Source organism: Arabidopsis lyrata (genome assembly GCF_000004255.2).
Source record: "Arabidopsis lyrata subsp. lyrata unplaced genomic scaffold ARALYscaffold_1, whole genome shotgun sequence".
Lineage (NCBI taxonomy): Eukaryota > Viridiplantae > Streptophyta > Magnoliopsida > Brassicales > Brassicaceae > Arabidopsis > Arabidopsis lyrata.
Genome location: NW_003302555.1, coordinates 7,951,455 through 7,968,743, shown reverse-complemented (window position 1 = coordinate 7,968,743; position 17,289 = coordinate 7,951,455). Strand labels below are relative to the sequence as shown.

The 17,289-nt window shown below is 34.6% G+C and overlaps 3 protein-coding genes and 1 non-coding gene across 5 annotated transcripts; 2 read left to right on the top strand and 2 right to left on the bottom strand.

The window, feature by feature from the left end:
* Positions 1–155: 155 nt before the first annotated feature.
* Positions 156–3,731, top strand: LOC9329082 (protein IQ-DOMAIN 31). 2 transcript variants are annotated; one of them, XM_002892974.2, is made up of 7 exons: positions 156–493; positions 1,094–1,200; positions 1,452–1,739; positions 1,849–2,055; positions 2,133–2,213; positions 2,303–3,335; positions 3,429–3,731. In XM_002892974.2, the coding sequence occupies exons 2-7, from the start codon at positions 1,120–1,122 to the stop codon at positions 3,458–3,460; spliced, it is 1,722 nt and encodes a 573-aa protein (XP_002893020.1). In that variant the 5' UTR covers positions 156–493; positions 1,094–1,119; the 3' UTR covers positions 3,461–3,731. The 2 variants fall into 2 exon arrangements, with proteins under 2 accessions (XP_002893020.1, XP_020867944.1); XM_021012285.1 differs by having other exon boundaries at positions 156–678.
* A 5,077-nt stretch (positions 3,732–8,808) lies between these two features.
* Positions 8,809–9,724, top strand: LOC9326364 (mini zinc finger protein 3). The gene has a single exon (XM_021014039.1). It carries the CDS (start codon positions 9,130–9,132, stop codon positions 9,394–9,396), a length of 267 nt encoding a protein of 88 aa, XP_020869698.1. The 5' UTR covers positions 8,809–9,129; the 3' UTR covers positions 9,397–9,724.
* A 1,494-nt stretch (positions 9,725–11,218) lies between these two features.
* LOC9329080 (protein transport protein SEC31 homolog A) lies at positions 11,219–16,665 on the bottom strand. The gene is given in 23 exon segments (XM_021014118.1): positions 11,219–11,645; positions 11,753–11,937; positions 11,940–11,993; positions 12,116–12,326; positions 12,414–12,545; positions 12,686–12,747; positions 12,838–13,051; positions 13,134–13,319; positions 13,408–13,500; positions 13,592–13,621; positions 13,623–13,987; positions 14,089–14,215; positions 14,292–14,395; positions 14,492–14,534; positions 14,686–14,805; positions 14,884–14,981; positions 15,109–15,166; positions 15,251–15,350; positions 15,447–15,483; positions 15,576–15,672; positions 15,769–15,885; positions 16,012–16,015; positions 16,123–16,665. Coding segments are annotated over 23 exon segments (2,985 nt in total). The 5' UTR covers positions 16,581–16,665; the 3' UTR covers positions 11,219–11,555.
* Positions 16,666–17,058: 393 nt separating this feature from the next.
* On the bottom strand, positions 17,059–17,139 carry TRNAL-CAG. The gene has a single exon. It is a non-coding gene; the product is annotated as a tRNA-Leu (tRNA).
* Positions 17,140–17,289: the final 150 nt, after the last annotated feature.

Genomic DNA, 17,289 nt, shown 5'->3' with positions numbered 1-17,289 from the left:
ATCCAACGGCTAATGTATCATCACCACGAGCCTTCACTCTAGCTGAGGTTGAAGAAGAAGAAGAAGAAGGGGCAAGAATGTAATTATGTCCACAAATGCTTCATAGTTACGCAGCTGAGTTATTACACTTGTTCCCAAAGTAAGCTGCAATCTGGGGACTACCCACTCTTAACTTTCTCACCCTTCTTTAAATTACTTATCTGTCAAATACTATCGTTTCCCAATTGTGTTGATACTTAATTGGTGACAGTTTTTTTTTCCATTAAAGTTTTCATTTTTTTGGTTTTTTGTTGATGGAAAAAGTAAAGATCCAACGGCTGTACAAGGACGGTGCAACAAGATTTGAACTTGGAGATGCGTTTGAAGTTTGTTTAGTTTTTAAATAGAAATAAATAATCTCTCTCTCTTGGTGGACACTGGAACTAACACCACCGATGCTCTTCACTCTATTATAGAGAGACTGAAAATCGAAAGCATCTTTAGCTAATCACTGGTAATGTTGTCTTCTTCTTAGTTTGTGTCGGAATCAGACAAGAGATCCGACTAGTTTCTCTAATTTGAGACCTACATTTGTCAAAATAGTTCGAGTACTGTAGAGTTGTGTTGAATTAACAAAATTCGAGGATCTTTTAAAAAAAATTGATTCTTATTTTGAGATCAGGTACATTTACTTGCAAGGTGAGTTCCAGATCTGGTTTCGGTTATTTTCATTTCTGGAGTTCTTTTACGGTTTGCAATTTTAGAGATTTTAGGGTAATCATTGCATTTTCTTTCTCTTCTCGTTTGATTTCATTGGTTAATGATTGTGATTTACTATTATTTAATCTTATTAATCCAAATCTTTGGCTCATGTACTCATCATGAAAGAATGATTGTATGCTTAATTTATCTTAATTTTGTAGCAGACAGTGATCTTTGCATTGAACTTAGTATGATGGATCCTGTTACAAAGAGCTTGCTTATGTATCTCTTTGATGTCTAACTCTAGATAGAACCAATATCTAAAGAAACATATGAAAATTGCAATCTTTGGTATGAAAGTTTTGTGTTATTGCTTGAGCATAATGTTTTGTGATTGCTCGGACAAATGCAGGTGTTTGAATTTTGGTTGTGGACATCATGGGAAAGCCTGCAAGGTGGTTAAAAAGTGTACTACTTGGAAAGAAACCATCTAAATCTAGTGGTTCTAAAGATAAGGAGGTGACACTTTTTTCTTTCAAAATGTTATATGATAAAACATATGGATTCTCAAATTTGTTTAGTTAGATTTTTGTGGCTGAGTTCAGTGATGGTTAGCAATTTTTTCCAGGATTGGTTACGACTAATTTTGTTCTGTCTACTATTGTCTCTGGTGTCACTTTCTGATTTCATTTCACTTTGTTGTTCTGATTTCATTTCACTTTGTTGTCTGTTTCTAATGTTTAAAACAATTCCATGGTTATCACGTGCAGAGAATTGTGAATGGAAAAGAAGTAGTGGTTATTTCAAAGATTGAAGAATCCGATGTTGTTTCGGATCTCCCATCCATTGGAAATGCAGCAATTTACACCAGTGGTATGGCAGAGACACAGAATCTAGAACATGAAGATGTTTCAGACAACGAGATACAAGTTTCCGAGGTTCAACCAACAGATTCTCAAGATGCTGCTTCTGTTCCTGATGATTCGCTATCCGAATCAGAGAAAAATCAACAAGAGATTGCAGCAGTTACCGTGCAGGCTGTGTATAGAGGCTACTTGGTAATATTTTTAAGCTTCTGTACTAAATATAGACATGGCTCATGATTTGCAGTTGTAGATGTTTTTCCTTAACTCTTTTTGTATTCTGATATGAGTTCTCTATGTGAAGGCTCGACGTGCTTTCAAGATATTAAAAGGTATAATAAGGCTACAAGCACTTATCCGTGGTCACATGGTTAGGAGGCAAGCTGTTTCAACTCTGTGCTGTGTTATGGGAATTGTCAGATTGCAAGCACTTGCTCGAGGAAGAGTGATCAGACATTCCGACATTGGAGTTGAAGTTCAGAGGAAATGCCGGTTGTATCATCAGCCTTTAGTAAATGCTCATCAACTGCTTCTTTGTGATTTCGTGTTTTTGGCTGAATAGCTTTTAACTTTGATTTGTCTTATCAGGAGAATAAAGCAAAATCTGTTGTTGATACGCATACTTACCTGGGAATCAAGAAGCTAACAGCAAATTCTTTTGCTCAGAAGGTATACTTGTTTCTGCTAATAGCCTATTACTATGTTTGAGAAGTTGAGAAGATCGTGGTGGATGATTCTGTTGCCTTTTTTCTTATCAGCTTCTAGCTTCATCGCCAAACGTGATGCCGTTGTCCCTTGACAATGATTCTTCCAGTTCAATCTGGTTAGAGAACTGGTCAGCTTCTTGCTTCTGGAAACCAGTTCCTCAGCCAAAGAAAGTATCAGTCAGAAAAACTCAGAAGAAGTTTGCCAGTAATTCTCAGATAGTCGAGGCTGAGTTTGCTAGACCAAAGAAGAGCGTTCGCAAAGTCCCTACTTCAAATATCGACAATTCCCCGGTGGCACAGGCATCATTTGAGTTTGAGAAACCCAAACGCAGCTTCCGCAAGGTTTCAACAAGCCAATCTGTAGAACCTCTTCCGGCTATGGACAATTCTCAAGTTTATCTAGAAAAAGTGAAACGCGGCTTGAGGAAAGTACATAATCCCGTAGTTGAGAACTCTATCCAACCTCAAGTGGTTCCACAGATTGCAATCGAAAAGCCAAATGCTGGTTTAGAAGAAACTGTGAATGCCTTTAATGGAGAGAAAGAAGATGAAGTGGCTGAGACAGTGGTGGAACAACAACCTGAGGAGTTAATACAAACTCATAAACCATTGGGAAACAATGAAGCACTTGATTCCACTTTGGTCAACCAAATCGAAGAGAGTGAAGAAACTGTAATGGCTGAGGAAAAGGAGGATGCAAAAGAAGAGAGAACTCCCAAACAAAACCATAAGGAAAATTCAGCTGGCAAGGAGAATCAGAAATCCGGGAATAAGGCTTCTTCGGTTACTACTACTCAAACCGCCGAGTGTCAAGAGAGTGGTAATGGTAATCAGACTAGTAGCCCGGGAATACCGAGCTATATGCAGGCGACTAAATCCGCTAAAGCAAAGCTGAGGCTACAAGGCTCTTCTTCACCTAGGCAACTGGGGACTGCTGAGAAAGCCAGTAGACGTTACTCTCTACCATCCTCAGGTAATAGTGCAAGAGTCACTTCTCATTCTCCTAAAACAAGAGTGTCTCACTCAGGTGGCAAAAACGGGAATAAGACAGAGAAACCTCTTCTTTCGTCCCGAGAAGGAAACAGTAAGTGTCCTAAGCGAAACAAGATTTGTCACAATGATTATCTTATGGAAATTTTCTCATATAACTTTTCTTGGATTGGTTTTGGTTTTGCAGGGAAGACAACTCCGGTAGAGTGGAAGAGATGACTGATCATCTGGTAAAGAAAAAGCTGAGGTCTTTTGAGGTTTCTAAACTACAATATTTTACCATCTATCTAAATAGTTAGTGTATGTTTGTCTTTGTCCTGGTGTTTGTCTTTGTGTCATGAGTCGAGAATGTACATCATAATAGGGTTTTTTTGCTTGTGTGTGGAATCTTCGTTTTCCGTTTTAATCCTACATTACTTCTATTACATTCAAAATAAAATAAAAAAACTTTAGATGTTTATGGGATATGTAATGAACAAATAATTCTCAAGTTCCTCATATGTTGTGATAGAGATCCTCAACTTTTCTTAAAAGAAACATGAAGTTTAGCTTTTCTAACAAGTTGAACTAAATATTTTTAAATTTATTGAATGGATATATAGCCCAAGGATCCTAAGTTTGAATGAATGATTAAGGAGGGAAGGGGTCATAAGTAATTAAAGGAAAAAAAAAACACAAAAAAAGGAAAAGCATAAAGGATATAATATTGAGCTCAAAGAAGCAAGACTGAATTTCATTGCATGGAAAAAAAAAGCTTGAAGTTACAAAAGTTGAAATTAACACAAGCTTTCGAACCAGCTTCTCCTTCATTTTATTTATTATTCTTTTTGAATAAACACTTTTTCCCTCTTTAAAGAGGGCGTTGCTTCTTCTTGAATATCGATTTTTATCAAGCCAAACCTTCTTCTTCGCATATTTACTATACTTTCTTGGATTTACTATAATTTATTGGACTTAGTTTTGCCTCTCTTAGCATAACTACATCTTATTATTTATATTTGTTACATAACATGATTTTCATCTATATTTTGACAGATTTTTTTTTACTTAATCAATTTCTTGCTTCTTTTAAAATCTCTATGTATAAACATTTAGACACACACACACATATAATATATAACGGCTATATATATAACGGCTGTCCATGTCAGGAGAAAGGGAATGTTCCAAAGATATCACTAAGCTCTTTGGTGATTCCATTTGAAAGAGACATTGTGTGTGAAAAACAATCCTCAAAAAACAACACAAGACTACACCTATGAGACTATATGTGTATGTATGTATCATCCATCATTCACCTTATCCAATAAGCAGAAAATGTAGACATATCACATATATATCGATAAAAAATAAAATGTATATGTGAATGTTAAAAATAGAAAAAGTTTGGAAATGAAAAAAAAGAAGAAAAAAAAAGAGAGAGATATGCTTAGCTTCCCAAGAACAGAGTTCCAAGTGTAAACCCTTTTTTGGTTCAAACTTGTCAGAAGAGAGTTCTTCTAAAACCAGCCTTTATATATGCTTCCTTCTTACCAATCTTCTCTCCATTCCAAAAAACAAAGAGAGAGAGAGAGAGAGAGAGAGAGAGAGAGAGAGAGAGAGAGAGAGAGGGAGAGAGAGAGAGAGAGAGAGAGAGAGAGAGAGAGAGAGAGAGAGACAAAACTCTCTCTTCTTCTTTAACCTTTTCCATTTATATAATCTCTCAAGTTGTACTTTGAGAAACAAAACATTGTAGCTAGTATCTACATATTATATATACTGTTAAATTTCTTCGAAATGGGCGTTTCAATTCGTAATAGAGGAACAGTTCTTCTCCTTCTCATCGCGTTTTCGGTACTTCAAACAAATAAGGTTACGGGTCTAAGATGGGACAGAGACATGAGGCTGCAGCTTCTGTTTGTTCATCCTTTGCGTGTTCTTGTAGAGTCCGAGTCCGAGTCCGAGTCCTCTTCATCATCAAAGGAAGGAAATTTAGATACAAATGGAGATTTGGCGCCTTCTCCTTTCGTTATGTCTGATCCTAATCAATCTGTAAAAAGAATGATTGGAAGAGGATCTGATCCTATACACAACAAATACAATAAATGCTGACGTTTTTACTAAAAAAAAAAAAAAAAAAAAGAAAAGAGGTAATGTTCTGTTTTTGCAAGTAAAGCTAAGGCTATACTCTATTTCTGCAGTGTCAGTAACTCTATTTTCTTTCAGTACTCTGTTTTATAAAGAAGGTTAATATTTGTCTCTTATAATCCTTCATGGGATTAAGTTTACATTATATATCATTGTTCTTTAAAACATGTCTTGCATTATATATTGTTTTTTTTTGGTAATTTGCATTATATATTGTTTGATATATTATTATATGAATATACAAAACTTCATTTGTTCTTTGTGTGATTCTCTCTGTTTCGGATTGAATTGGTTCTGATTAATCAGATAATTAAGCAACAGTCATCGTGACCCATCTCTTCTTGTGAAGTGTTTGATTAATAGTCAAACAAATTCATGGGATATGGAATTAATTAGGACTCTTATTGATCCTAAGGACATTCCTATGGTATGTGCCCTGCCTTTGGGCTTACAAAACAGTCCGGATGTCATGGGGTGGCACTTTACAAAAACCGGAAAATATACGGTTAAGTCTGGATATTACATAGAACAAATGATGAAACAAGGCGAAAATCAAAGTCGTTATTTTGGACCGGATATACGGCCGTTACAGGCTAATTCATGGAAACTTCAATGTCCACCGAAGTTGAGACACTTCATTTGGCAAGTGCTTACTGGATGTGTGCCGGTAAATTCAAATTTAAGGAAAAAGGGTATCAATTGCGAAACGGGTTGTGGTAGATGTGGGGCACCCGAAGAAACAATTAACCATACAATTTTTGAATGCCCCCCAGCCCTACAAACTTGGGCACTATCGCAAATACCAACGGTCCCTGGAATTTTCCCTTCATCATCACTATATGTGAATATGGATCATTTATTTTGGAGGACACCAACGGATTCCCATAGTTCCAATTTCCCTTGGATTATGTGGTACATCTGGAAAGCACGGAATGACAAGATACATGAAAACATTGACAAAGATCCCAGAGATACTCTGAAATTAGCGGATATTGAAGCAAATGCTTGGACTTTAGCTCAACTGGAGATGGTCAAGGACGTACCGTCCCGTGAGTCAGCTGAGTCAGAGGTTATAAACACTACAGGGTATCGATGTTTTATTGACGGTTCTTGGAAAGACAGTGACAACTACTTGGGTTTAGGATGGTTCTGTACACTACAAGGTGAGGATGAACCAACCATGGATGCTGCCAACCTCCGACGAAGTCTCACATGTCTACACACAGAAGTGGAAGCATTAGTTTGGGCCATGAGATGTATGATTGGCCAAGACAAACGCGAAATAAGTTTCTATACAGACTGCTCAGACCTGGTGAAGATGGTGTCTTCCCCGACGGAGTGGCCAGCTTTTTCTACCTATCTAGAGGCTATTCAGAGCGACAAGGATGAGTTTGATTTTTTCTCTTTATCTTTGATTTCTCGACGTGCAAATTCAAAAGCGGATAATCTGGCACGAAATGTTCGTACCCAACCGCATCTAATTACCTATGTAAACAATATTCCCCAAAATTGGCTTGTATAAGTTAATCTAATAAAGTTGTTGACAAAAAAAAAAAAAAAAAAAAAAATCAGATTATTACCAGTATTAACATCAAGCATAGATGAATCTTTGAGATAGCCAGCCCAGTATTAACATCAAGAGTTTTGGTTCTTGAGCCCAAATCCATTAAACTGGGCTTTAAATTTGAAATAAGCCCATTAAAAATTCGTATCAGTGTATGATATGTAAACTAATTCAAATGATTTGGGGTTATAAGATTCTAGGTTGGCAACTTCACGAGTAGGGCACGGTTGGTGAGAAACAAAGAGTCTTTTACACACAAATATTTAAAAACATCCCATCTCTCTCTGGCTCTCTCTATATTCCAAAATGTTATAAATGCGTGTTTGAACGAATATCTGCTATACTGTGGTTGCTTGTTGTTTTCGATCATTTTTAATTAACACTATATATGGTTCTGAGAGGTATCATTAACATTACAAACTTAATTACCTACTTATTGGAGATGGCAAAAATTTTGAACTCGTCAAGAGATTGAATTGAACAAAAGAACTGATCACCGTGCATGTCTTCATTTTCTACTTGACAAAACAAACTTCTTGAAATTTGCCCGTGATCTTCGGCTTTTAATTTCCTAATGATCAAGGAAATTTTTATTTTTCAATTTACAAGTACTTTCTGACATAGTTTTTGTTTGTCAAGATGTTCATCAAGTAGTAAAAGTGGACTATATCATTTTTGATGTTCTTCACTTCTTCTTTCTCTAAATCGGAATTTATTTTGGAGAGATTTGATTTGTTATGCTGATATATTTCATAGAACTGTACATAACCGTAGAAACTTCAAAATACAAAAACCCGTCTTAAATTAAGCACTGTCGATGACTCGATGTAGTCTACATGTTAAATTTATATACAGAAAATAATTTTGATCATTTTAATTTAGGGCAAAAACTAATTTATAATCAAATCGCATGGGGCATTTGACGTATTGTCTTTTGTGTAGCAATTGGGATCCACATTTGTTGTTTCTTGTTATAAGTGGTCAATTGACTGATTAGCCAGTATGCAAAAACAAAAATAAAATAAATGTGTCAATAAGCGATTTAGGTTAAAAATAAACTAGTACTAAAACTTAAAACAACAAGCGAATTACAAAAATAAAAATCAAATAATTTCACTAAAATTGAATGTATAGTCTTACATATAGCTGCCAACCAATTTTTTTTCTTATAAATATATATAGTTATATAGATATATATTTATTTTAGTTATAGGATATAAATGGAAGTCCATTATGATAATAAAAAAATGTGATTGATAATGCGATTATACTCCAACAAGGTGTCAGTGTCGATTGCTTGTGGGAGCATGTCCCTTGGAGTGACTCGGATACGCATTTATTTTGTTTATTCAATTATTTATTTACTTCATGAGCCACTAGTGGCTACCAATTAATTGATTTTATTAATCAATTATTTTTCTAATGAACTAAGTGATTTATGCGAAGCAATTGCACGTGAAAACAACGGTACAAATAAGGATCACTGCTGAGTTTTATGTTTTCAAATTTGGAAGATACTTGAAAATAAAATGAACGTTAAATTTGTAATTTAAATTATAAATTAAATAGTATTATACTAAAAGTAGATCGCTCGTATCAAATTTAAGAAATTGAATAACATTTTTTATATATAGATAATAGTATATGTATATATCTATTTAAAAGTCGGTTTCAAATATCTTCGAATTTATTTTGCTCGATTCTAAGTTCTAACTATCAAAGAAAAAGGTTTAGATATACTAGATGTCATTTGCTAAAAAAAAGAAAAGAAAGTATACTAGATGTCTAGATCACTAGCTAGCTAGTATAATCTTATAATCTAAATCATTTGTTGTACTTCTTTCATGTTACCAAACATATTTTCACCCTTATAAACCTAATTACATGTCGAAGTCTTTGTCTTACCAAATATAGATAAATTTCATTTCACAATGACTTCTTTTTCTGAAGCGACTTTTTTTCAATGCTTAGGCATATAATAATTTTAACAAATGCTTCGGCAAATCCGTCTATAGCGTTGAGATATATAGTCAACACTCAACAACCCTATTTATATATTAAGGGCTACAAAGGGGCATTTCATTTGCAAGTACCCTTTTACTTCGTATCCAAAAAGAGTCTTTGATATTTCCCCCTCAAAACGAGGTAATCGGAAAAACAAATTAGGGTTTTTTTGGGAGATCAGTTTACGAAGAAGATGAAGAAGAGGCAAGTGGTGATAAAACAGAGAAAAATCTCTTACACTATGACTTCTTCTTCAAGCAACGTCCGTTACGTTGAGTGTCAGAAGAATCATGCCGCTAATATCGGCGGCTACGCTGTCGACGGTTGCCGGGAGTTTATGGCAAGCGGCGGCGATGACGCTTTGACGTGTGCTGCTTGTGGCTGTCACCGGAATTTTCACCGGAGGGAAGTTGATACGGAGGTTGTTTGTGAGTATTCTCCTCCGAATGCAAACGACTAATTAACGAAGATGGAAAAAAGGAAGAAAGGTAACTAAAAAACAAAGAAATTAAAAAAGGAATCTGCTTTGGATTTGATCTATTGATTTATATTAGATCGAGATGTATTTATGTATGTATATGGTTATTGATGTATATTCAACTACTTACATTAACGCCGATCTATATGATAAATGATTTTTCAATCCCGATGTGATGGAGTGTTGCATACTTCAAATCTATGTGTGAGTGTGTCTATAATTAAGAATACAATATGTGGAACAATTTTATTTTTTTGGCGGATCTTGCTTTTGATTATTTTAATAACCGAGAAGTGTTTAAGCGTTTAAATCATTCCGTATAACGCAAGAGTCTCCAATCGAAACTAATTTTTCTTCATATTGAGCTAATCACATTTGGACGTCTATATATATATTTGTATGCTAATGTTTTAACTAAGCAGGATACATAATTAAATATATTTCTTATTTGAAGGAGATGAATCTTTAAGAGCACTTAGTTTGCGCTGAAAGAGATGAATACTTGGGAGCATTTGCGATCTCTTTCAAATTTCAATGCTTATTTTATGTATTAATATATTTTGATGTATATCTATACTGCACATGTAGAGTACGAAGCATATGGTCAATGACAGCAACAGAAAATGGGGATATACAGACTTATAAATGGAAAACTCAAATTAATAAGCAAGTTAAATCTTTGTTCTTATTCTTATATTGACTTATAGCGAGATAGGTGAGTTTTGTTGAAAATAAGTAGTTAAAAAGATTAATTTTATTGTAAAACAATATTTGGATCTTAGCGTAAATAAAATATATAAGTAATAATGCATACAAGTACCAATAATCATATGTTTCTTCCCCTTGTCTCTTTCTGTTGAATATTCGACCCACCACTATACATACAAAAGACTCCGATAAAATGTTCAACACATTAAAAAAATAAAGTTTCATGTACATATGAAAATTTAAATCAAAGTAAATTAATGTTATGAAGAAAATATTATTAAAATTTATGACTTTATCTTTATCAAAAAAAAATATATTAAGTCGAGTTCATGTACATATTAAAATGAATAAAGCCAGAAGTCATGTGTCAAAGCACTACTTATATACTCCCTCTGTTTCACAAAGAGTGTCATTTTAAAATTTTGCACACAGATTAAGAAAACATTAAAAAAAATTTTTTTTCTAAACAAAAACATCATTAACTATATACCTAAACATAATTTGTCCAATAGTAAAACAATATACAGAATACTAATAGTCATAAAACATAAAAAATCATTAAATTTTGTATTGAAAACATAAAACGACTCTCTTTGTGAAACAAAAATAAAACCTTAAAACAACACTCTTTATGAAACGGAGGGAATATCTAATTAATAGACGGTCTGGTCGTTATTATTCTTTTTTGTTGCAAGAAAAGATCGTGATGGAGTTTTTTTTGTTATGATTATGTTAAAGTAATTTAATTTAAAACACAGCGGCCCACATTTCAAATCATGTTATCAAATCGTTTAGGTTCATGTTTTTCAATTCGCTTCTATTTTATAACAAAGGTTTGAAGCCATTAAAATAATATCATAAAGCAATATAATACCACCAAAAACATATTGGCTACTTTTGCTCTCATCAAAGTGACTCGAATTTGTTGGAAAAGACCACTGTAGTTTTTCTTATTGTAATATAAAAACTCAAGATAATTACTCTTTTGGAGCATACATTACATATTGTGATTTTGTGATTATTTTAGACAATTTCTTTTAACATAACTACATAAGTAAGCTAGTAACATTTGACCAAAAAAAAAAAAGTAAGCTAGTAACTAAAATAGGCCAATGACTAAACACAGAGTTGGGCCACATATATATCCACCTTTCGGCATAACAAAATTGTTTTCGAACCCACGACCATTAACACCATTCTCATGAACTCAGGCTTCTAAGTTCTAACATTACTTGGCTCTAAAGTTTTCTAGAGCAAATGCTGGTTTTCTCGATGTTCCAAAGACCCCCAAAAAAAGAGACAGAACAAAAAAAAAAGGAAAAAAAAAAGAGTACATAACCTAGTGGTTGAGAACTGATTTGCTTTTCTCACTAAGTACATAACCTAGTGGCTATAGTAGTAAGTTTATACCCAAACAAATAAAATTCACCATTTCACTGAACATTTTGCTTTCCCTTGATGATTTGCTTTAGTGTTGGAAGCCAAAAACTGCACTCATACCATTCGGTGTTTGTCATAGCCACCTGTTCACCAATAATAACAAATAACAAACCAAACTCTTATTTATTCGAACATTTTTAAATACAATAATGCAATATTACTAAAGATTCATAATTATATCATTTTTTACCTGTATTTGTAAAGCTGCACCAAGATTATTTTTGTTCAGAGCTTGACAGAGCTGAGTGAGTTTTCCAGCAGCGTTCTTTGAGATGTCTCCACTATTTAGTTTCAAAAACAGAGCTCCTAGCTTTCTTGAGTTATCTTCTACCTTACGCTTTTCGGCAGGAGTAGCTCTTGAGTAACTCCTAATAGTTCAAATGTCTCTTTAAATAGCCTTGTCAATGTAGACACAATAGGTTTCTGGTGGGCTGATCATTCCATAATATCATGAAGAAAACATTTTGATTTTAGTATAACTTATATATAATAAATAAACCACATCTAATGATGCTGACAGGTATTCTGCTTAAATGTTATACAATGCCAATACCTGGTACATTGGAAGTATCTGCGGTCTGAACAGTTGGTGGTGGAGCTACAGGTGCTGGTTGCATTGCTACCTGGTGTGTTGGATTCATATGTCCCATTGGTGGAGCAACAGTTTGGGGAATCTTGGAGTTAATATATGGACCAACTTGTGAAGGAATGGATCGATGTGAGCCAGGACCGGGTGATGCATTGTAAGCTGGGTCAGCGGATCGCTTGGGGGAGAGATTTTTTGGTTAGTCAAAAGCTAAAATGTAGACACAATAAACTAAATACAATGGAGATGGAAGTGAATCATATACATTAAACGAATAAGAATCCATGGTTGGTTGCTGATACTGGTCCGCGTTCTTTAGTTCTCTAGGAGGATTCAAAGGAACAAAAGTAGTTCTTGATGGCTGAGCATTGCTTAATGGAGCTGGAAGAAAATATTTCTGCAGGAAAAAAAATCTTATATTAATTAAGGTTTGGTCCAAGAAAGTGATAGATTTTATAACACATGATATGAAGAAGAATAAACGGTTATGTAAAAACCAAGTAAATAGCAGAGTTTGTACCAAGTCAAACAACAGACCTTTTGATATGGCATGGAGATTTTAGACTGAGTGTTTTCTGAAGCAGAAGTGTTAGCAGCTTCTGCAAGAAACAATATCAAACAATTTAGCTAATATCAGAATGATAACTTTCTTACAAAGCAGATTAATCACATCATAGTTGAATACATACCAGGTTCCGCATACAGAGCAATCTGATTATGCAAGATTGAAAGTTCGGGTGAGAAATCGCCAGACTCAAGAAATTTTAAGAACTTCATAGCGGTTGCAAGAAGTCCTTGACTGGCCAATATCTCAGCATAACTCTCAAAGAGTTTACGTAGAGACGCACTGAATCTCTTGTTGCCAGTTACCAAAGCAAGGACAAGAGTCCTCTCCATAAGATCATATTTCACAGAGAAAAAAAAAGCTTGAGCAGAGAAATACAATTTAATGTATATATGCAAGATATAGAATTCCATACGCATCTTGAACACGCTCAGCATAAGATTTCCCATCACTTTCTTTTTCAAGGCTCCTTGACCAAATGTCTACTGTTTTGTCGACATTGCCTGAGCAAATGTAACACAGAGTTGCAGCCAACGTAAAACCAGGATCCATCAAATTTGAGGTAAGAGCATCACAGAGGCTTATCCATTCATCTCCTTCTGCAAACTGTTTTCCAACACATTCCATTAGTGTAGTTAGTGACATCAAACCATCTAGGATAAAGCATTTTCACTTCATCAAGAAAATAACTTACAGTGCAGATGAGAGCAAGTGTTTCTTTCCAGGATTTAGGTGGTCTTGTATGAACAAAGGTCATTAAATCATTGTTCATCATTGCAGAGACAACCTGAAACAGATTAATATAATAGTTGTTTAATTTGCAAACCAACAAGAATATAAGATGGCACTTACAAACATATCAAGTAAAGTTGATATACCTTCATGTAAGGTGCATTGCTCATCCTCATATATATATATATTGCGAGTACTCTCCCACAATTCTGTACCACCAACATGAGCAATCACTAAAGCGTCAGCCATCTTATTTGCAGATAAACACTGAGCCACTGCTCCCTTGTAATCTCCCACAATCAATGAACGTTGGATAGCATCATCAAATGTTGGATAAGAGCTCTCTCCTTCTGGTTCTGGCATTTTCTTAGTTTCTTCCTCGTTTGTAGAAGAACATGTAGCATGAGGCTCGTTAACAGTTTGATCCTTTTCATCAGAAGGTAAACTAAAGCCAAGATGGGTACGCAACTTCGTCTTTGCGTTCCCATCTTCTTCAAGCATGATTTTCAGCAATCCCCATGTTTCCTTCTCTTCCTCGGATTTGCAGAAACAGTGTATTGAAACAGAGAAGAAAATTGTAAGTTTGTGTTAGTTATCTAAGGATGATTATATTTGATAATTTTCAGTCACAGTAAGACTTACTCGGCCTCTTCTGTTTTCTTCTCGTACAAACCCCTAATTGAAGTCTTCTCTCCATTTTCTAATGCAGCTTCAAATTTAGAAATTCGATTCACCAAACTTTGTTCTGTGGCCAGGGTATGCAGAAAAACCTGACAAATGGACATAAGAGTCAATGAACTAAATAAAATAGAACATAAAACAGAATAAAACAATCTAAAACCACACCTCAGATGCCTCAGGGAGATTTTTGTTGAACGAAATAAGCTTTCCTCCAAATCCAAAAGATGCACCAACCGGGCATTTTCACCATTTTGGTGCTGTTAAAAGATCTGCAACAAGATGATGGAATAAGAAGTGATGTTGGGGGTTCTTTGATGCTCCCAGCAAAGCAATGATTCAAGCATATTGTTCTTGTAGGACATTACCTGAATCTAAATTGTTCTCCACAGTACCATAGCTGCTGCAACCCTACATTGATGCATACTTTCATGAGTTTATTTTCATTTTATTTATTTATATGGGTGGGAAACTAACAAGAATTCATAGGTTCATTTTTTTGTATACGTCATAGATTATTCACACAAATTTTAAACACCAAAACATGATTGTAAAGAGGTACCTCAAGGTTATAGATGTTAATTTTCCCATCAACTGAAGATGCTGATATAACTCCAGGCATCTTTGGATACCAATGAACATCAAAATTCCAATTTTGGCCAGTAGGTAACTCAGCCGCAATCTGACATAACAGACCAAAATTCCAATAAGGTACTAGTTAGCTAACAACAAAGCTATATCAGATTTATTTTCTCTTCACCTTTCTTGTCTTTGTGTTCCAGCAAATAGTTCGGCTGTCTTTCGCCCAGGTAAGTAAATACAAACTGTCACTTGGACACCACTCCATTGCAATCACACCTGTTGTATAACAAGTATCACCACTATGTTTCAACCAACGCCATGACACCAACATTTAATGATAAGAACTAGAAAAAAAAAACACAACATTGGTACATTCTCTAGTAAAGAAGATCGATGGAGATACCTTTTTGGTGGCCAATAAATGTGCGAACAGGTGATTGTAGATACCTTATGTCCAAAAGCTGACAACAAAAATCTTTAGAGACCAATATAAAGAGCCAAATTTGATTTAACTGGAACAAAAAAATTAATATGATTTGATTTACCTTCACATTTGGTGAACTATCTTCATCTGATGCAACCATTATCTGATTATAATTATCAGGATCCCATTGCAAAATTGAGCACCTAACGGTATTTTTGAAGCTGTTGATTGAAAATGAACAGATCAGGTTATGATAAGAAATCACATATGATTTCTAGTATAGCAAATTTAAAATAAATCAGGATCTCAATACTTACTCTGTTATAACCTTCTCGTTATTCACATCCCATATCACTAAGTAAAAACAATATTCATCATACGATTAGCACAAGTTGAAAATTGTAGTTAAACCTAAGTGAACCAGATCATAGAACTCTAATGCTCACCAGTAGTCCCTTTGTATGAGGTAGATGCTAAAACATGTTGAAACTCTCTATTCCATGATATAGAAGAGATTTCACTTTGCATATAAGAACCAGTACCCTGCAAGAAGACATTGTATATATCTTTAAGATACTCCAAAATTAACACATAAAATTGCAGAGATCTTGAACTACATATGACATGTTAGTATGGTACCTTTAGATAATGACAAGGCTTTGAAGGATTTGTTAAATCCCAAATACAAACTGTACCATCATCAGTCCCAGAAGCAAGTTTATTTGGGGACTTGACATTAAATTCAAGACCACGAACCTATATTACAAGACAATATAAACATCAAATAACGACGTCTTGGAAGAAAAGACATAAAATTCTGAAAGCAAAGAGATATAAACTCAGAGGTCCTTTATGTTTTGAAAGATGTCCAAGCAATTTCACCAGACTTAGAAGTTAGAACTGATCAAAAATAACAAAAAATAAAATACTTTTCATAATCAGTATTAAGTGAAGAGAGGCTAATAGATTTCAATTAGGGTTAGGGAAAATCACCGAATTGGATTCCATAAACCGATGTTCCCGTCAAAGAGGCCACCGGCGATGTGACCATCAGATCCAGATCCATAACTTCCCTAAGCGAGTCGATTAAACCGCTCAGAGCTTTTGCAATGACCTACTAGGTTCAGCTCACGATCGCTGCACTGAAAATCGAGTTAAAAATTCTCGAGATTAGAGGATGAACTAAACGACAGATCTACTACTCCGGCCATTGTTCCGGTCGCAATGAACGGAGATTCCGGCGCAATGGCAACGAAAGCGGATCTATCAATACTGTTTATGCAATCCATTGTAGGAGTGACTCGAAGAAAACGATTTCTCAAGAGTGTGGAGGGAACAAAGAGAATTTGTAATGTGTTTTCGAATGGTGAACACAAAGTAGGGATATATATAGTAAACGCGTAAGGGTAATTTCGTAACATGAACTTTTGGTGCTCCGTGAACACTACCATTCACAATCCGACACGTCATCTGTGTGTTGTTCCAATATTTTTAGAAAGACGAAAATATCCATATTCCCATTTGGATAGCAGCACAAAGCTTGTAATAGGTTTGGATGTCTTTCTTCCAAAATAAAACGAAAATTCAAAATTCTATTATTATAAGGGTGAAAACAAAAACAGAAACAAAAAGAGAAAAAACTCTAATGAAATTGATGATTGTTTTAAATATATTTCTTTTGCTAGTTGTCAAATTAGAAATATGATAATGCCATAAACTCATATTTTAAAATTTTAAAAAGAAAAAAAATGGTGATATTCACTTAAATTCACTAAATTTAATATTGGAAAGAACGTTTTCTGTAGAGCCCACTGGATCTTCTAGGGCCTCTAGGCCTTTTATTTTGATCTACATGTGCTTTTTTTATCTACAAGAATTAAAAAAAGGTGAAAAAAAAAAAGCAAAACAAATTATCAGAAAAACAGTAAGTGTCAAGAGTGGGATTTGAACCCACGCCCTTTCGGACCAGTACCTGAAACTGGCGCCTTAGACCAACTCGGCCATCTTGACTTTTTGATTCATTACTTACCTAAAACTAATATAATCATTACATTGTTTGGCTTCATTCTTAAATGTTTTGCTAAAACCTAAATCCCCTAGTTCAGAAGAGCCTATTCAGTTCTACGCTGATCAAACAAAATTAAGACATTGTAAGATCGA